At 38.2% G+C, this 16872-nt stretch overlaps 2 protein-coding genes across 2 annotated transcripts; both read left to right on the forward strand.

Moving 5' to 3' along the window:
* The first annotated feature begins 234 nt into the window (after nt 1–234).
* Nucleotides 235–6959, forward strand: LOC116298642 (calcium/calmodulin-dependent protein kinase type II-like). The gene is made up of 6 exons (XM_089033670.1): nt 235–396; nt 1399–1614; nt 2172–2274; nt 2501–2631; nt 4074–4205; nt 6720–6959. Exons 1-6 carry the CDS (start codon nt 235–237, stop codon nt 6804–6806), a joined length of 831 nt encoding a protein of 276 aa, XP_088889796.1. The 3' UTR covers nt 6807–6959.
* Nucleotides 6960–8168: 1209 nt separating this feature from the next.
* LOC148908995 (uncharacterized) lies at nt 8169–16068 on the forward strand. The gene is made up of 5 exons (XM_089033671.1): nt 8169–8205; nt 11123–11158; nt 12144–12512; nt 14026–14421; nt 15422–16068. Exons 1-5 carry the CDS (start codon nt 8169–8171, stop codon nt 16066–16068), a joined length of 1485 nt encoding a protein of 494 aa, XP_088889797.1.
* Nucleotides 16069–16872: the final 804 nt, after the last annotated feature.

Below are 16872 nucleotides of genomic sequence, written 5' to 3' on the forward strand. Positions count from 1 at the left end.
GAACTTCCTGTTTAACAGAAACCACTCGCTATTGAAATTTTAATAAACTAATAAAAACGCACTTAGGTTTTTAGCAATACTTGATTGAGAAGCTAGTCTATGAGGACATTCAAAAACACGTAGCAAAGTTTGACAACTAGGCAAGATATATTGACACAATTTTGACGGTTTTTTCGTGAATGTATGCTTTCCTGGACTGATAAAACAATATCTAATAGTGATTCAGCGATTCCAATGGAGTTTTTATGTCAGTTTGAAGTGAGAGATATCCTAGGAAAGGGTTCCTTCAGTGAAGTCAAACGATGCATTGACAAGAGAACAAAGACAGATTATGCAGTAAAAGAGCTGCCATATAGAAACAAGAAAGAGAAGAGCAAAATAACTAATGAAGTTGAGGTAAATATATATACACACACAGCAAGTTATAATCCTTCATCGTATCAGAGCTGCATTGTTAAAACCTGTTCGAATGAGCGCCATTTTTGTTTTCCATAGCTGATCTTCATTTCTACGTAACGTTCGTACAATTCTTAGTTAAATTCAATTTTCTTCTCTATATTTTTTTAATGACTTCTTTAGCACTATTTGTCTTCCTTCGGCTCGCACTGATAGCAGTTTTGTAGCCGTCCGGCTTTTCCCAATAACAACATAATTTGTTTTATTACACTTACCAACGCTAATCACTGGCTGTAGTTCTGCTTCTAAAAAGCACTGGAATGAGACCGAATATATAATAAAGCTGGAAAGCCATTGCAATGTTGACGACATTAAAGGCTAGAAAGCCATTGCAATGTTGACGGCATTAAAGTCTAGGAAGCCATTGCAATGTTGACGACATTAAAGGCTAGAAAGCCATTGCAATGTTGACGACATTAAAGGCTAGAAAGCCATTGCAATGTTGACGACATTAAAGGCTAGAAAGCCATTGCAATGTTGACGGCATTAAAGTCTAGGAAGCCATTGCAATGTTGACGACATTAAAGGCTAGAAAGCCATTGCAATGTTGACGACATTAAAGGCTAGAAAGCCATTGCAATGTTGACGGCATTAAAGTCTAGGAAGCCATTGCAATGTTGACGACATTAAAGGCTAGAAAGCCATTGCAATGTTGAAGACATTAAAGTCTAGGAAGCCATTGCAATGTTGACGACATTAAAGGCTAGAAATCCATTTAAACATTAATACTTAAATTTAAGAATCAATTTAAAAGTCTCGACATTGTCATGGCTAGGAAACAATTGAAATGCTACAACATTATTAGGAAACAAGACCCTCTGTAGGCGTTCACTGGGTTGCCTGTATCATGTACAGCTGAAGAAGTCAAAAAATCTTAAAACTCGAGTAAACCTCTTTTTATGCTTTTATGACTTGAATTTTTTCTTCATTATGGTTTCCCAGATTCTTCAGAAACTCGATCACCATAATATTATTCGCCTGCACTACATGTACGCTGGTCAGCAGTCATACTACTTAGTACTCGAGCATGCGTCAGGTGGAGACTTGTTGAACGATATTGTTTGTCGAAGCATGTTTTCAGAGCAGACTGCGCGGGAGATTTCTGTACAGATTCTGGATGCAGTACAGTATCTACACGACAAACACGTTGTTCACAGGGTAAGTCTTGTACAGATTCTAGATGCAGTACAGTATCTACACGAGAAACACGTTGTTCACAGAGTAACTCTTATGCTTTGGGCGCAAAGCTATCCATCGGACTACTTCGACGATGAGGCGGCCATCTTGCCAGGGAGCAAAATGAAACAAAGATGACGGAAAATATACAGAGCTTCGTCTAATCTATTTTTTTCTTCTTTTGTGGTGAGTTGTTAGTATAGAACGACGTCATTACTCTCTAACAAAGCTTTATTTGCCCCTAGGACTTCCCATAATTCCTTGCGATTCAAAATGGCCGCCGCATCGTCGAAATAGTCCACTTTATTTTTCTTTGCCTGAGCAAATATATTAAGAGAATAAGAAGTAGTTATGAATTTAATTCAGAATTCCGCTTGAAGCTCAGGCTGCGGGATATCTTCATGGTTTTCTACCAATCACAGTCCTTGGACACGTCAAATCACGCACACCTGGGTCACGCACACCCGGTCACATACTAGCTCGTCACGGTCACGGTATATCATACTTTGATAAAATTCATTCGGTTTTTTTTTTGTCAGAACATCCGACCTGAAAAGTTTGTATTAGCCTGGAAGTCTGTTAGCGACCAGCCATTCCCTCCAATAAAATTGACTGGTTTTGGAATCGCGCGACGACTAACAGGTAAAATGTCTCAGTGGTGCTAATGCATCCACAATAGCCCTCCTCCGAGATATGCTTCGATTGTCACGCACAAAGGTTTCAGTATGAGGCTACGTGCTAAATTGAATTTATTCTTACCGCCTGTAACGATCGAATGACTGGGCATTTAGCACGTAGCCTCATACTGTAACGTTTATGCGTGACAAACGGGTCCTCAGTGATGTATGATTGTGACTTTGATGTACAGATGAGTGGGACACAGTAAGATGTCAAGTAGAGGGGTCTCCGCTGTATCTAGCACCAGAGACTGTCACAGATCAACCAATTGGTACCCCTGTTGATATATGGGCGTGTGGAGTTATACTTTATATCCTATTGGTAGTTATAAAATATTTATATACGCGCGCGCGTTGACGTTTTATATTCCTCAGCTATATATATCTATTCATATATAAAGCTAAAAGAGAACTTAAAAATTTAGAATTAAGGACGTTCGCGGGAATAGTTTTTGCGCATTCTTTCTACGCATAAGTTTAGTGCGCGCGTGCTTAACATGATGACGTCATACGAATATTTTGAAGTGCAAAATATCAAGAAAACTCATTTTTCACTTTTTTTAGGAAAAATATCTCGGAAACCAAATCGGTAACCCCTATTTTTCTTTGTCTTAAAATCAAGATACTACCAAATTCTACAAAACGGATTGAAAGTTTCATAAAAATCCTTATCACTAACTCTTACTCACATGCTTTTAATTCAGAAATGTCAAAGAAAGTCACATTTGATGGCAATGCATTTGTTTTCTGCATCTCGTTTTGATTCTTTTCGAAGCGTTTCTTCGATCCCTCAGGTTACTTTATAGCGCGCGTTACATCCTCGATGAATGCGATATTTCCTCAGCGTTTAGCGAAAAATAAAAAATAAATTCGGTGACCCCAATTTTTATTTCGTGTTTTTGAACAAGAATATGTTGGGGTGTGTTTATGCCAAGTTTAAAAAAATTCTGATTGCAACTTCATTTCCCCGTGAATGTAGCGCACTCAATTATCACCGCCGAGGTCTAGCACGTTCGCAATCTCGTACCCAGAGCCTGCGTTTCTTTCGGCCTGAGGGCAAAGAACGATGGCCCTGGCGATTATGCCAGAGCCCTCGTTCTTCGCCGCAGGCAAGAAGAAACGCAGGCTCTGGGTACGAGATTGGCACATTCGATTCCTGGACTCGCCATCACATGCAAGCGAGCAGAGTTTTTTAGATCTCATCCTCGATTCAAAGGTAGCTGAAGGTTTACCCTGGTTCTGCGGGTTTCCATCTTTTTCGAAACTTGAAGCTTAATACCAGTTTAATCTGCGAGTTAGTCATGCCGTGACTTAGATCAGCCAGAAGTTGTTTCAGGGTTCTATCTGTGAGTTAGCCATGCCCTGACTTAGATCAGCCCAGAGGTTGTTTCAGGGTTCTATCTGCGAGTTAGCCATGCCCTGACTTAGATCAGCCCAGAGGTTGTTTCAGGGTTCTATCTGTGAGTTAGTCATGCCCTGGCTTAGATCAGCCCAGAAGTCGTTTCAGGGTTCAATCTGTGAGTAAACCATGCCCTGACTTAGATCAGCCCAGAGGTTGTTTCAGGGTTCAATCTGTGAGTTAGCCATGACCTGACTTAGATCAGCCCAGAGGTTGTTTCAGAGTTCTATCTGCGAGTTAGCCATGCCCTGACTTAGATCAGCCAGAAGTTGTTTTGGGTTTTGATAGAAGGGTAATTTAAGTAATAAAAGTCATATATATGTATTGATGAAAATAAATAAACTGAAAGACAATTAATTTATCAGGCAGGATATCCACCGTTCTGGAGCACTCAACGTCCACAGTTATTTAAGTTAATCACAAATGGCCAAATACGATTCCCACAAGCTGAATTGAAGGGCATCTCGCCTGAAGCCATGAGTCGTTTGTCTAAAATGGTAAGTCTAGTCACAGATGAATGAATGCTAGATATAAATTAGTCAAAAAAAAAAAAAAAACCTAAAGAGAAAAACAAAAATTAGTAAAAAAATAAAACAAGTAGTCTATCAGCGATGCTGCGTTCTGATTGGATGAGCTACTATTAGTCTATTAGTTATATCCTACTAGTAGCCAAAAGTGCGGCTTTGAAAACCAAAACATTGAATTTGAATTTAATTCAAAAATTGATTGCATCTATATATTTGAACAACTAGTTGGATTAGACTAAAACAATTAGTCCTCTCGAACTCATGGCCTACGAGTCAATAGCTCATTCGGGCTTGAAGACTTTGCTAAATATAGACCTCTTTACCTTGGGCGTAATGTTTGCCCATTTCAGACCACGTGTCATTCTCTTGAGAAGAAGATTCTTTGTTTAAGTTGTATCCATATTCATGTGTCTTCTCATGCAAAACCATTAAAAACAAAGAAATGATACTCTAGGGAATGACACGTGGTCTGAAATGGGACAACATGACGCCCAAGCCAGAGGTACTAGGTCCATTTAATGCAGATATTAGGTCTATTAGGTCAAGAGCAGTTTTCGCATGACTGTAAAAATCTCAGTGCCGTAAGCGTACCGTGCCGTGACCGCAAAGTTTTCTAGGATTTTAATTGGCAGGTTGTTTTCTCGCGCGATGTGATTGGTCTGCTAGTGTCGGGACCTTGGCGTGACCATGTCCGCACCACGGTACGGGCATTTGATTGGATGGAAAACAAAGGTTCGCGTACTTTGATTTATTTGGCATCTGCCTTGCAGTGTCACGACAGTTCGTGCCGCGAGCTTTTCACAGTCATACGAAAACTGCTCTGAACAACGTACCTCACTTCATCCATGTTACGTGATGTACATGTTCAACGAGCATTTTATTTCATCGTTTTTCAGTTAAATGTTGAACCAAAAGAACGCATTACCGCTGACCAGTCGAAGAAAGAAACCTGGATTGTTTGCGAAAAAGTACCCACAATTCATCGCAAAAATACTCTCGAAAAATTGGCTGAGGGCCACTTGGACGAAAATCGTTCCAAAATTAAAACTCTTTCATTCGAGCTGGAACTTTGCTGAAATAATCTTGAACACATTAAGAACCTCTCACTGAAATATCTTTCTAATATTCGAAAGGGAAGGGCCAAAATTTTACGATTTATTTTCGTCCGCCATTAATTTCTTTGTGTCACGGCCAACGAGTCATTATGTACAGCAGTTTTACGCTGTGACGTCATTTACTCAACACCGCCATGTTAGCGTCGTTTTGACTATACATTTCTTGTTAGATTACCTGAAGTTTATTTGATGTTTTAAACGCGTTATCGTGAAAAGAATCTCTAAACAGACTTTTTTTAAACCTTTGATACCTCTTCAAATGTGATGGAAACTCCTTTGGACGCTCGCTTTGTCAATCCTGAAGAGTTAGAACCATAAGTTATAATGTATGAAGATGAAGCCGAACTAGAAGAAGAAGCAATGCTTGGGAAGAGGTTTTCATAAAAATTCCTTACGTTCATTTCATTATTTGTATTTGCTACGTACTGTCCATGATATAAAGATCTTAAATTTGAAGTTTCAATGTAATCTAATAGTGATTGATGTTATGAAAACAACCGATTGCCTTTTGAATTCTGCGTTGTGATATAAAGATTTGTGACAATATACTTAGATCTACGTGCCGAATAATTTAGAATGTGAGCTCGTAATTCTCCTAGCTGATTTACTACAGAACGGTTATTATTTGCTTCAAAATATTTATTATGCATTGAATAGGTACAAACATACGATTATCTAATATCATCTTTGTAATAGAACATGTCAAAGGTTTCTTATTTATTACTCGCGCGACAGCGGCGTCTGTCACTCAGCTCGTAGATTTTTCTTTCATTGTGTCGGATGTCTCGCGGACACAAATTGTGGGGTTGCTCTTTGCCCTCGTATGTAAATATGCCTTGAAAAATTGTTATCCTTAAAATGATTCGAATAAATCCCGAATATCTCAGTCACTTCGCGCGATGGAACCGCTAGAATCTCGTCCATGCGTCCTACTTTGTTGTGATTCTTGGCGTGCCGAGATGTATTGAAATTTTCGAATTATGATCGTCAGTATTATTGAAACTGAAAAATTTCAGCGCCTAGACATTATTTGGTCATATAGTAGTTAGGAAACCGAATGAAACATTATATATTTTCTGAATAAACCAAATAAACCGAGTTTTACGAACATGGCACATACATTACCCACCAATGTTTTGGTTTGGGTTGAGTAAATGACGTCATAAGTACTCGTGCCAGTCTTCTTGAGTCGAATTCTGTGATTCAAAGAAATTAATGGCGGACGAAAATAAATCGTAAAATTTTGGCCCTTTCCTTTCGAATATCAAAAAGATATTCCAGTGGGTGGTTCTTAATGTATTCAAGATTATTTCAGCAAAGTTCCAGCTCGAATGAAAGAGTTTTAATTTTGGAGCGATTTTCGTCCAAGTGGCCCTTTAATGCTAAAAGAAAGCTCAAAGGCGCAGTTTTGACTGTATTTGCAATGAATAGAATGCAAGAAAGTGGAAGTTCATAAGAAATCACATATCTCGAAGATCGACGATAAAGTAGAGTTTAAAAATATGAGATTGTAATATAACAAGTATTGATTCTGCATGAAGTGAAAAGTTGAATAGAGGTTTTGCGCCATCACGTGTCCAAGGCCAATATAACGGCTTGGGCTGCCTGTGGTTAGATGGCAGAACAATAAAATACCTTTTCTCTTGAGAATTTTGTTCTTTCTCATGTAAAACGATTGTAATGTTCCTGCCATCTAACATGGCTACCGTCACGTGATGGTGCAAAACCTATATTAAAGAAATAGAAAACGCGCGCGCGTGCTGTGTGGAGTTATAAAACACGCGGGGGTAATTACCAGAACGGGAGAGAAGTGTTATAAGTGGAGTGCTTCTCAACACTTCTTAAGAAAATAAAATAACGGTTACAATAGCCTTCAATTTGGATACGTATGACTCAAGTGAAATTGCGCGTGCGTGCTGTGTGCTCTCATAAAGCACGCGTTCCCAGCCAATCAGAACGAGAGATTTATAACAGTTTTTTTATAATTTTATAAGCTGAGTTTATAAAGAATCTATTATGAATCTCGCGTTCTGATTGGTTGACGATGCGTGGTTTATGAGAGCACACAGCACGCACGCACACTTTCACTTGGGTTGTGCAGTTTCTTAATGTGATCATTTCCTTTATATAATTTCATAGATTAGTTTTTATCTAAGAAATATAAGGCCCCGTCCACACGTGTTCGCAAATTTTTGTGTCCGTATCCGCAAATTTTACGAAAACGGATACGTGTGGACGGTGAAAACGATTCGAATACGCTGCTTGTAGACGCAAACATTTTCGTATACGCAAAAAATAATTTGCGGATACAAAATTTCCGGATACGTGTGGACGGGACCTAAAACGCGCATGCATCTATCAGTGTCTAAATATTTACAAATACCAACGGTAAAGTAAAGAATGTACAACTTCAACGATACAAACACTTTGAAATTCCACGGACCATCACTGGAACGCGTGAATATTCTACACAAAATCGAGGCTAACCCTGAGCAACAGAGAACTCGAAACTGAAGTAATCCAACATCTACCTTAGGGTGCAAGAGGTGTAGTTACCGTCCTACGATATGAGAGTTATTTTTCTTCACTTGAAAGGAATAGTCAACGTAATACACAGTAGTAGATACTAATTTCCATTGTTTTCTTTTGTTTTACTTGGATTGTTAGTCATTAATTATACAACTTTGTTTTACCGGCCAAGTAGAATCCCTCGTTCATCCGTGTACAGCTTGTACAGCTGTCGATATGAACTCGTCGAACTGACCTTCAAATTAAGGGTCTTAAGCCTATCAACCAAGGAAATAAAAACCCGACTTCAATGGAAGGAAAACTTCGAATAAGCCTGGCGGCTTTAGGTGAGTTAAATTCCAATTGATTCAAGAGAAGATGTTCGTATTGGATCAGTACTGTTGGAAGTCGTGTGCTCTTTCTAAACCTGCGTTTACACGGTACCGGACGAATTTTTAACCGCTCAATAATTTGACGTGTACATGCAGTACCGTTTACACGGGACCGTCCCTTTAATTGTGTAAAAAAATATGTTTAGTTCATACAGAACCGGTCCCGAATGTGCTCGGCTAGGCATAAGAAGTTTTTGTTCGGATATAGCTCAGTCCCGTGTGAGTAAAACTCCTAAACGTACGACGTTTTGACCCGTTAAAAATTCTTCCTGAACCGTGTAAAAGAAGCCTCAGTTGATCTCCACCGACTATCAGATTCACTTGACGCCTTAAGCTGGGCCAGGAAAGAGGTTTTCGAATTCCTGGCCCTTAACTTTAGTATTGAAAGGTTCAAATAAGGGACATTCTAAACATCATACTATATTATCTTTTGTGTTTGGCTTAGATTAAATTAATGATTTTACTTCTCAAATCACCCCAAATCGTCTACAATTACCAAACGCAAAATAAGAGAGACATATCACGGTCCAAGTTTGATTTCTATGGCAATATTCTTTGTTTGCTTTTTACCCTAGTCTTGTTTTACAGAAATTTAGATTTTTTTTCGTGGTCTTTTTTGTTACTTTTTTTTTCCAGTTTTTACTTAGAAATAACCAATTTTGTCTCAAAAATAAATATCAACTATCGTTAAAACGATGATAAGACAAGAAAGACCCGTACAAACCCTTTCTAAGATTTATCAATTTAGTATATAAGCTTAACCTGTGAAGACATGGTCGACTGACTCGTACCTAAACTCAAACATTGCGAGGTATTGACAAATTACGAGGTAAAATCTCAACACAATTCCCAAGACAAAATCTAAAAACGTCCATTCTTTCCACCCATGACTAATTTCATATCAAAAAAGCAGGATTTTTGAAATTAAACTCGAAATTTTTCCATTGAATTGAAGTCTTAAAGTGCTACTACGACGAAAATCGCTCAAACTTGGATTCAGCTGAAACTTCCTAAGAATACTCTTTAAAGGTCCAATAATCACTGTATGAAGTGTTTTCTCGATATTCAGGACGAAAGTATGATATTTTTACGATTATTTTTTGGAGTCTGTGACGTCATACACTCAACATCGAACATTGCTACATATATTTCTTTGTATATAAATCCTTAATTTATTTTATTCCTATGAAGCCCAAAGGGTGGCTAATGTGCTTATTTCACATTACTTGTGACTATGATTTATATTTTGGGGTGTTTGGGTATTTCTTTCTCCCTTTACTACTGATATTTTGATCATAAACTACAAAGAAATGTATGGAGCGATGTTCGATGTCGAGTGTATGACGTCACAGACTCCAAAAAATAATCGTAAAAATATCATACTTTCGTCCTGAATATCGAGAAAACACTTCATACAGTGAATATTGGACCTTAAAAGAGTATTTTTAGGAAGTTTCAGCTGAATCCAAGTTTGAGCGATTTTCGTCGTAGTAGCACTTTAATAACTGCAGAAAAAAAATGTTTTGTATAGTTACCATAGAAACTAATACTTGTTTTTCTTTACTATTGATGAAATAATAGAAGGATAACAATCATGAAATTACAATTAAAAAAGTATTTAGGTAGAAGCCGTATATAAATTTCCCAAAGTTTTATAATCATTAGAAATTCATTTTAGTATAGGTTTATATTCCCAATATGTTAATGACTATGACGCAACATAAGGGATCATTTAATATACAACACTGCACTCGTTCTGGGATACAGTATTTTAAAAGCATCACCCTTTTGCTCGTGACTCACGTAAAGGTTCTTACAAATTTGTTTTCAAAAAATGTTCAGCGTTCAATATTAAAAGTTGCCACAAAATAACTCAAATCCCTTATGTTACGTCATAGTCATTAACATATTAGAAATATAAACCTTCGTATCTCAAAGACCCGACATTCAAATGACGAATTATTTTCACAATCAACTATTCACTGTTTAAAGAATCAATTCGTGAAATATTGTGTAAAGGCTTATAAGCACTTTAAGCTCGACGCTTTTCTAAGTATGAACGTAATGAGCCTGCGCTCGCCGCGATGATAGAAAACGCGCGCGCGTGCTGTGTGAAGTCATAAAGTACGCGGGGTTTGGCAGAACACGAGAGAAGTGTTAGGAGAAGCACGACGCGTATCTGAACACTTTTCGAGTGTTCTCAATCCCTAAATGCTTTATACCTGCACACAGCACAGCAAGCAAGTTTTTTTATTTCTTTTATAAAATACAAATTACAATAATCGTTATTTTAGATAGGAATGACGCAACTGAAAGTGTTCTCATAAAGCACGCGCTCCCAACCAATCAGAACGCAACATTTATAACAGTTAGTTTATGAGAAGAAATAGAAAACGCTCGCGCGTGCTGTGTGCAGTCATAAAGCACGCGGGGATTGGCAGAACACGAGAGAAGTGTTAGGAGAAGCACGATGCGTAGCGGAGTACTTCAAGACACTTCTCGAGTGTTCTGCCAATCCCCAAGTACTTTATGACTGCACACAGCACAGCAAGCAAGGTTTTTATTTATTTTCTTTAAATACAAATGACAATAACCGTTATCTTAGATAGTAATGACGCTCATAAAGCACGCGCTCCCAGCTAATCAGAATGCGAGATTCATAACAGTTATTTTATAATCTCTTATAGCTCTAAAACAAAGTCGGGGACTTTCCTTTTTTAATTCATTTTTCGAAAGTATTTTGATATTTAAGTAAAAGTAAAAAATCTGAAAAATTCCATGCGAGTTTTAACGCGAAAAAAAAAAAGAGATTATTTTCTATATAAAATTTGTTTGTAACTAGAAGTATATTCTTTTTTCTTCTTTCTTTTAGTTCTTCTGTCTGTTGCAAGTCAGCTCAAGGCGTCAGGTAAGTGTCTACCTTAGTATTTAGTTCTATAAATATTGAAGAAAGGGGATAGCGAGAAAAGATTGGAGTTGTCGTTGTATGATGATGATGATGATGATGATCAACTTTATTTAGAGACGCTAATATATGCAACGATATGCTGATTTCTAATATGGGCGTGGTTCAAAATAGTAAAAAAAAAAATTTTTTTATAAAGATATAACTAGCTAAAAACTAGTGTGAGCTGCGTCGGTGTTTCTAACGAAACAGTAATGATGAAAAGGTAAATTATACACCGTGAAAAGATGAAAAATCTTACTGACGTTTCGGACGCTAGTCCTTCGTCGGAGTAAAAGAGAAAGAAGTGGTAGAAAGGAGTGTATATATGATAGAATAAGACAAAAGAAAAATTACATATATATTTTATAGGCGCGTGTGCGAGTTTAATTACAAGATATTCAATATAATTATAAAGTAATTTAGAAAATATAATAACATTATAATTTGATTAAAAATATGGCTATAAATTAATACTATAAAAACAAATTGTCATGTGCCGAGGGATAAGAGTTTGTTGCGGAAGGAGTCTGGGCATTGGCAATTAAGTAGGTTACTGGGCAGAGAATTCCACAATAGCGCAGCGCAACCGTGACGTCATAAAAACTAAGACAAAGGCGAAATTCGGACAAACAAATTTACAAGTTTACTTTCAACAGATAATTTTCACAGCCGATCGCAGTTGATCTTAGTTTACATGGGTTATTATTGTAACTTTAAGTAAAAATAATAAAATCGGTTCGTACAATCCTCGTAGCGGTTAAACAGAATGCAATGTTTGTCCGAATCTTTAAGCTATTTTTAGAATCAGTGCGCTGCGCTATTTGGCACCACTATAACTTGGTAGAGTTATGGCAACTTTATTTGAAGAATAATACTATAATCATAAAGAAACATTTTCCCATTTATTCAATTTCTTCAATTTTTTCATTTCTTTTTTCTTTTCCAGTATGTTATAGGAGTACTCAGCGTTTAAATGCCTATTATGGATCCACTTATTCCCTCTCCTCGCCTAACTACCCTTTTAACTACAACAATAACAAGAACTGCTATTGGTACATCGCTGCGTCTTCCAGCAATATGGTCATCAAGGTCACATTCATCGACTTCTATCTGCAATCTTCTACATCGTGTAGTAAAGACTTCGTCGAGATTAGAGACGGTCGTTATAGCAGCTCTACGTTTATCGGTCGCTACTGTAGCTCGACTAAACCTCCAGTTATCATCTCTAAGGGTCAATACCTCTATATCAAGTTCCATAGTAACTCCATGTCTACGTACAGGGGGTTTCGATTGACGTACACCACATCTTCTCCAGGTAGGAATGGGTAAAATCCCGTTCATAAGAATATTTACTTTTTTTTAACATTTATTTAGCTTGTATCAAATAATAATGAAAAATAGAAAATTAAAAAATTAAAAATGACAAGCAAATGAGAGGTAAGGGATATTGTCACAGGTTTAACCAAATACGATTATAACATAGCCACGATAAAACGCGCGCTCTCATCGTTTAATTAGCGTGCGCGAGCGTGCATCCAAAAACCGATGGAGCACGCTGACGTCACTTGAGTAGCGCGCGCTATGTAATGCAGATGTCTTTAGAAAAAATGTTTAAATTTTTCTCGATTGACAAAGAGTTTTTACGCTTTTCTATGTTATAAAAGAAATGGTTCATAAGTAGCGTGCATCTATCTAGTTATGGATGCACTTGCGAAGTTACCTAAGCACTTAAGAAGCTAGAGTAGCACTTAGTCCAGAACTGGACCCACTTTTATCTGCGCGCGCGCGGTAAAAATATGAGAAGAAGATCTGGATCGAGAGTCAACGGACGCGATAAAAGTTTTTACTTTTTACAATCATTTTTTTTTAGAATCTGAGCTCAGAGGATCATTGCGTGCGCAAAACAATAAACACAATTGTGAAAAATGGGTCCAGTTCTGGACTAGAGTAGCACTCGGATATCGCCAAGTACTACTCATTACACTTCTTCTGTGCTTAACAACCTCCTGCTTGCATCCATAACTCGATAGATGCACGCTACTTATGAACCACCTTCACGATCCCTTAAATAAAATGATATTAAAAAATTGAATGTCAACCTAAATACAACAGGAAAGCGCTCACTTAACTAATGAGCGTCCCTTGCTACATTTGATACAGACAGTATTCCATCTCCTGCACGAGTATTCAATGTTGTAGTATTCAAACCATTTTCAACAAGTAGAATTAAGATATTTCCAAATAAAGTAAATCAAAATATGGTAATTTTTACAACCCATGTTCACATTTTTGACCCTTTGAGCATGCGCTTAGAGCGGTAGCAGACAATCTCGTACCCAAAGCATGCGTTTCTTCTGGCCTGCGGCGAAGAACGAGGGCTCTGGCATAATCCATTTTTGGCGCATGCGCAATTTTCCGGAAGTTTTATTATATTGAAAAATATAATAAATGCTTTCAAACAGAGTTCTGTGTTTACTTCTGATCAAAATAAGAATTAGAAATCGGGAACATATTTTTAAACGTCTTTTAACGTATGCGCTCTTATACCGGAAGTCCAAGAAATCCTGGTCTTAAACCTGGTCCCTACCTTATAGCATTCACATTTTTCGGCAACCCGCTTCAATCGTTTAAAAAATCCTCCCAATCCTCCTTTTGACCTTTGAGGGGCCCCCATTTAATCCTCCAACCCCCTCCCCTTTCTTCCTCCGACTTAAATAATGACTGGTCCCTAGGTGGTTGTTGGTTGTTGTGTAAAAACTCGGTAAATAATAATACCAATAACAAGGCAAATATAGTAATAATTTAATATTTTTTATCTAATATTTCAGTGACAAGATACAGCGGTATATGTTCACCGTTATACTCCTTTAAAGTTAACAACGACATCCAAATGAGGTCTGAACAAGGCACCATCAAAAGTCCAAACTATCCATTCAACTACCCTAACAATATGCAATGCACTTGGAAAATAACTGTGCCGAGCGGCAAGAGGATCAAACTGACTATCGACTACATGAGTATGCAATCATCTCTGTTCTGTACTGCAGATTATCTACAAGTGCGGGATGGACATTATTCGAGCAGTTCTAAGAAGGGTAATTACTGTGGAAGCACTAGAAAGACTATCTATTCATCGTCACGGTATCTGTGGATCCGCTTCCGCTCTGACCACCAGATTAACTACAAGGGATTCAGTCTGTCTTATTCCACGAAAGAATCTAGCAGTGAGTAGATTTGTATCCATTTTAAAAGTGCCTTTGTCGCCTTTAATATTTTCAGTATCCCCAAGATGCATTACTCAAACCGTATCAAAAATATCTTACCATTCAACTATGTGACGTCAAAGCAGCTGGATCTGGGGGACAAAACAAAAGAATTCCAATCTCCTGAGAATTGGAACCTATTGTTTTGCCCCCCAGATTGAGCTGCATGCCAAAGTGACGCAAGGGGTCAATGATGAAAATAACATAGGCACGATACTACTATAACTGCAGCTTTGGACCGTCCCCCCTCCCCTATCACTTTGGGAGGTGAATTCTTAATTTCTGTATAAACTATCGAAAAGGTTAATTTATTCATAATTTTTTTTTGGCGCGCAAAATGTTTTTTTGTTTTGTTTCGTAGATTTACTTTTTAAACCCTCTTTTCCCCAAAAAAACTGATAATGAGAGAAGACTACGCGCTTTGGAAATACATTTTTTTGCTTATGGTGTACACTTAGTGATTGACTGAATACTCTGAATATATATATAAATATTAAAAATAAAAAAATAAAAAAAACAATTCAAAGAGGGGGGTCTAATACTTTAAGATTTCTGGATCGAGCCATTCCTTATTTCTGCTGCAAAAAATATAGTAGGTAGATCGGATGACTATTTCGGTTATTTTTCTTATTAAATATTTTTGTTTAATAATAATAATAATAATAATAATAATAATTTAATGAATTTCTATAGCGTTATATATTTCACTCTATAACGCTTTACAATGAATTTTCAAACATAAAATATAGAAATATATATATATATATATATAAACCCCCGCACTCTGTTCAAGCTAGTCTCCCTTGCATCCGTTTTTAGTGTCGGTCGTCACGCAACGCTCCCTCCCCACAATGTGATGAATTGGGAAAACATTGTCACACCACGAATAAGGTCTATTCCTCTAGGAATTCAATGCAAGAGGTTTATAGATTAAAGATGGTTTGGATTCTTATCTTCACAGGTTCAAGTGTTAGTAGTGGGACCATAGTCGGCGTGTTGGTAGCCATTGCTGTGATTGTCGGCATTGTTATTTGTGTTGTCTGCTCCATGAAGAAGAATGGAAGTCGTGGTGTTGTTGTACAAAATTCAGCTCCAGTCTCCCGCTCTACCGCAAACACCACAACTCTTAACGTTACCATTGCTGCTCCACAAGGCCAAGGGTTTGTCATCCCATCTTCTCAAGCACCACCACCATATCAACAAGTTGAGTCGTATCCACAGAAAGGACGGCCATACGCAGGTCCACCCCCCATGGGAGAGCCCAATCCTTACCCAGGTCCACCCCCCATAGGACAGACCAATCCTTACCCAGGGCCATCCCCCATGGGACAGCCAAATCCATACCCAGGGCCATCCCCCATGGGACAGCCCAATCCATACCCAGGGCCATACCCCATGGAACAGCCCAATCCTTACCCAGGGCCATCCTCCATGGAACAGCCCAATCCTTACCCAGGTCCACCCCACATGGGACAGGCCAATCCATACCCAGGGCCATCCCCCATGGGACAGCCAAATCCATACCCCATGGTTCAGCCCAATCCAAACCCACCCCTACCCCCACCGGGTAATTCAAACTCAAGTGGTCCCCCTACAGTATCTATGTAAGATACAAGTTCTACCACACATCCAGCGTTTTTCTTTTCTTCAATAAACTTTGTCATCGCCAAAGGCGCGCGATAGGCAATAGGCGATTGGCGAAAAGCAATAGGTCATTCCAAAATCCAAGAATAGCTGGAATGACTTGAGTTTCTGCTTCTTCTTCTCGTCAAGAGTATGAACCTTAGTGTTGAGACTGATTCAATGTTCTTTGTATTCAACGAAACCATTTCCATGTCGGAATGACCTATCGCCTATCGGCTATGGCGATGACAACGTTTATTGAAATAGGCGTATTCCCCTGATGCTATGATAATCTTTGATTGCTATAGCAACAGGCTGGTCGTAGCGACACAGTTTGATAAAGTTATTAGGCGACTTGCACTAAGAGGTCACGTGATAAAATCCGCCATTGCGGCTGGCATTCTACAGGATTTTAGGAATGCGAGGAATGTAAACAAAGATGGCGGGCTCGGGTAGTTTTTTGGTGAATAACTCAACAAATGACATCGTCATGACAACATTCTTGTGACTAATCCAATCAGTGTGAGGCACTGCTCATCCAATCAGAATGCATCTTACTTGAAGCCAGCCTCACTAAGAACGTCTGCATAAGAGTCTAACATAGTACTATGCATTGTTATAAAATAACTGTTATAAATCTCGCATTCTGATTGGTTGGGAGCGCATGCTTTATGAGAGCACACAGCGCGCATGCGCCCTTTGCATTTTATTAAAGAAATAAAAACTTGCTTGCTGTGCTGTGTGGGTTTATAGAGCACTTGGGGATTGGCAGAACACTCGAGAAGTGTC

Source organism: Actinia tenebrosa, unplaced genomic scaffold (genome assembly GCF_029948245.1).
Source record: "Actinia tenebrosa isolate PJP-AT-01 unplaced genomic scaffold, QUT_ActTen_1.0 PGA_scaffold2__45_contigs__length_23673736, whole genome shotgun sequence".
Lineage (NCBI taxonomy): Eukaryota > Metazoa > Cnidaria > Anthozoa > Actiniaria > Actiniidae > Actinia > Actinia tenebrosa.

Bases quoted from the DNA above. Each gene is read 5' to 3' on its own strand.
- LOC116298642 (XM_089033670.1), top strand. From the start codon at position 235: ATGGAGTTTTTATGTCAGTTTGAAGTGAGAGATATCCTAGGAAAGGGT. The intron at 2,632-4,073 runs GTAGTTATAAAA...TTAATTTATCAG, and splicing joins TTATACTTTATATCCTATTG to GCAGGATATCCACCGTTCTG. The intron at 4,206-6,719 runs GTAAGTCTAGTC...TTTTCGTCCAAG, and splicing joins TGAGTCGTTTGTCTAAAATG to TGGCCCTTTAATGCTAAAAG.
- LOC148908995 (XM_089033671.1), top strand. From the start codon at position 8,169: ATGGAAGGAAAACTTCGAATAAGCCTGGCGGCTTTAG. The intron at 8,206-11,122 runs GTGAGTTAAATT...TCTTTCTTTTAG, and splicing joins AATAAGCCTGGCGGCTTTAG to TTCTTCTGTCTGTTGCAAGT. The intron at 11,159-12,143 runs GTAAGTGTCTAC...TTTCTTTTCCAG, and splicing joins AAGTCAGCTCAAGGCGTCAG to TATGTTATAGGAGTACTCAG.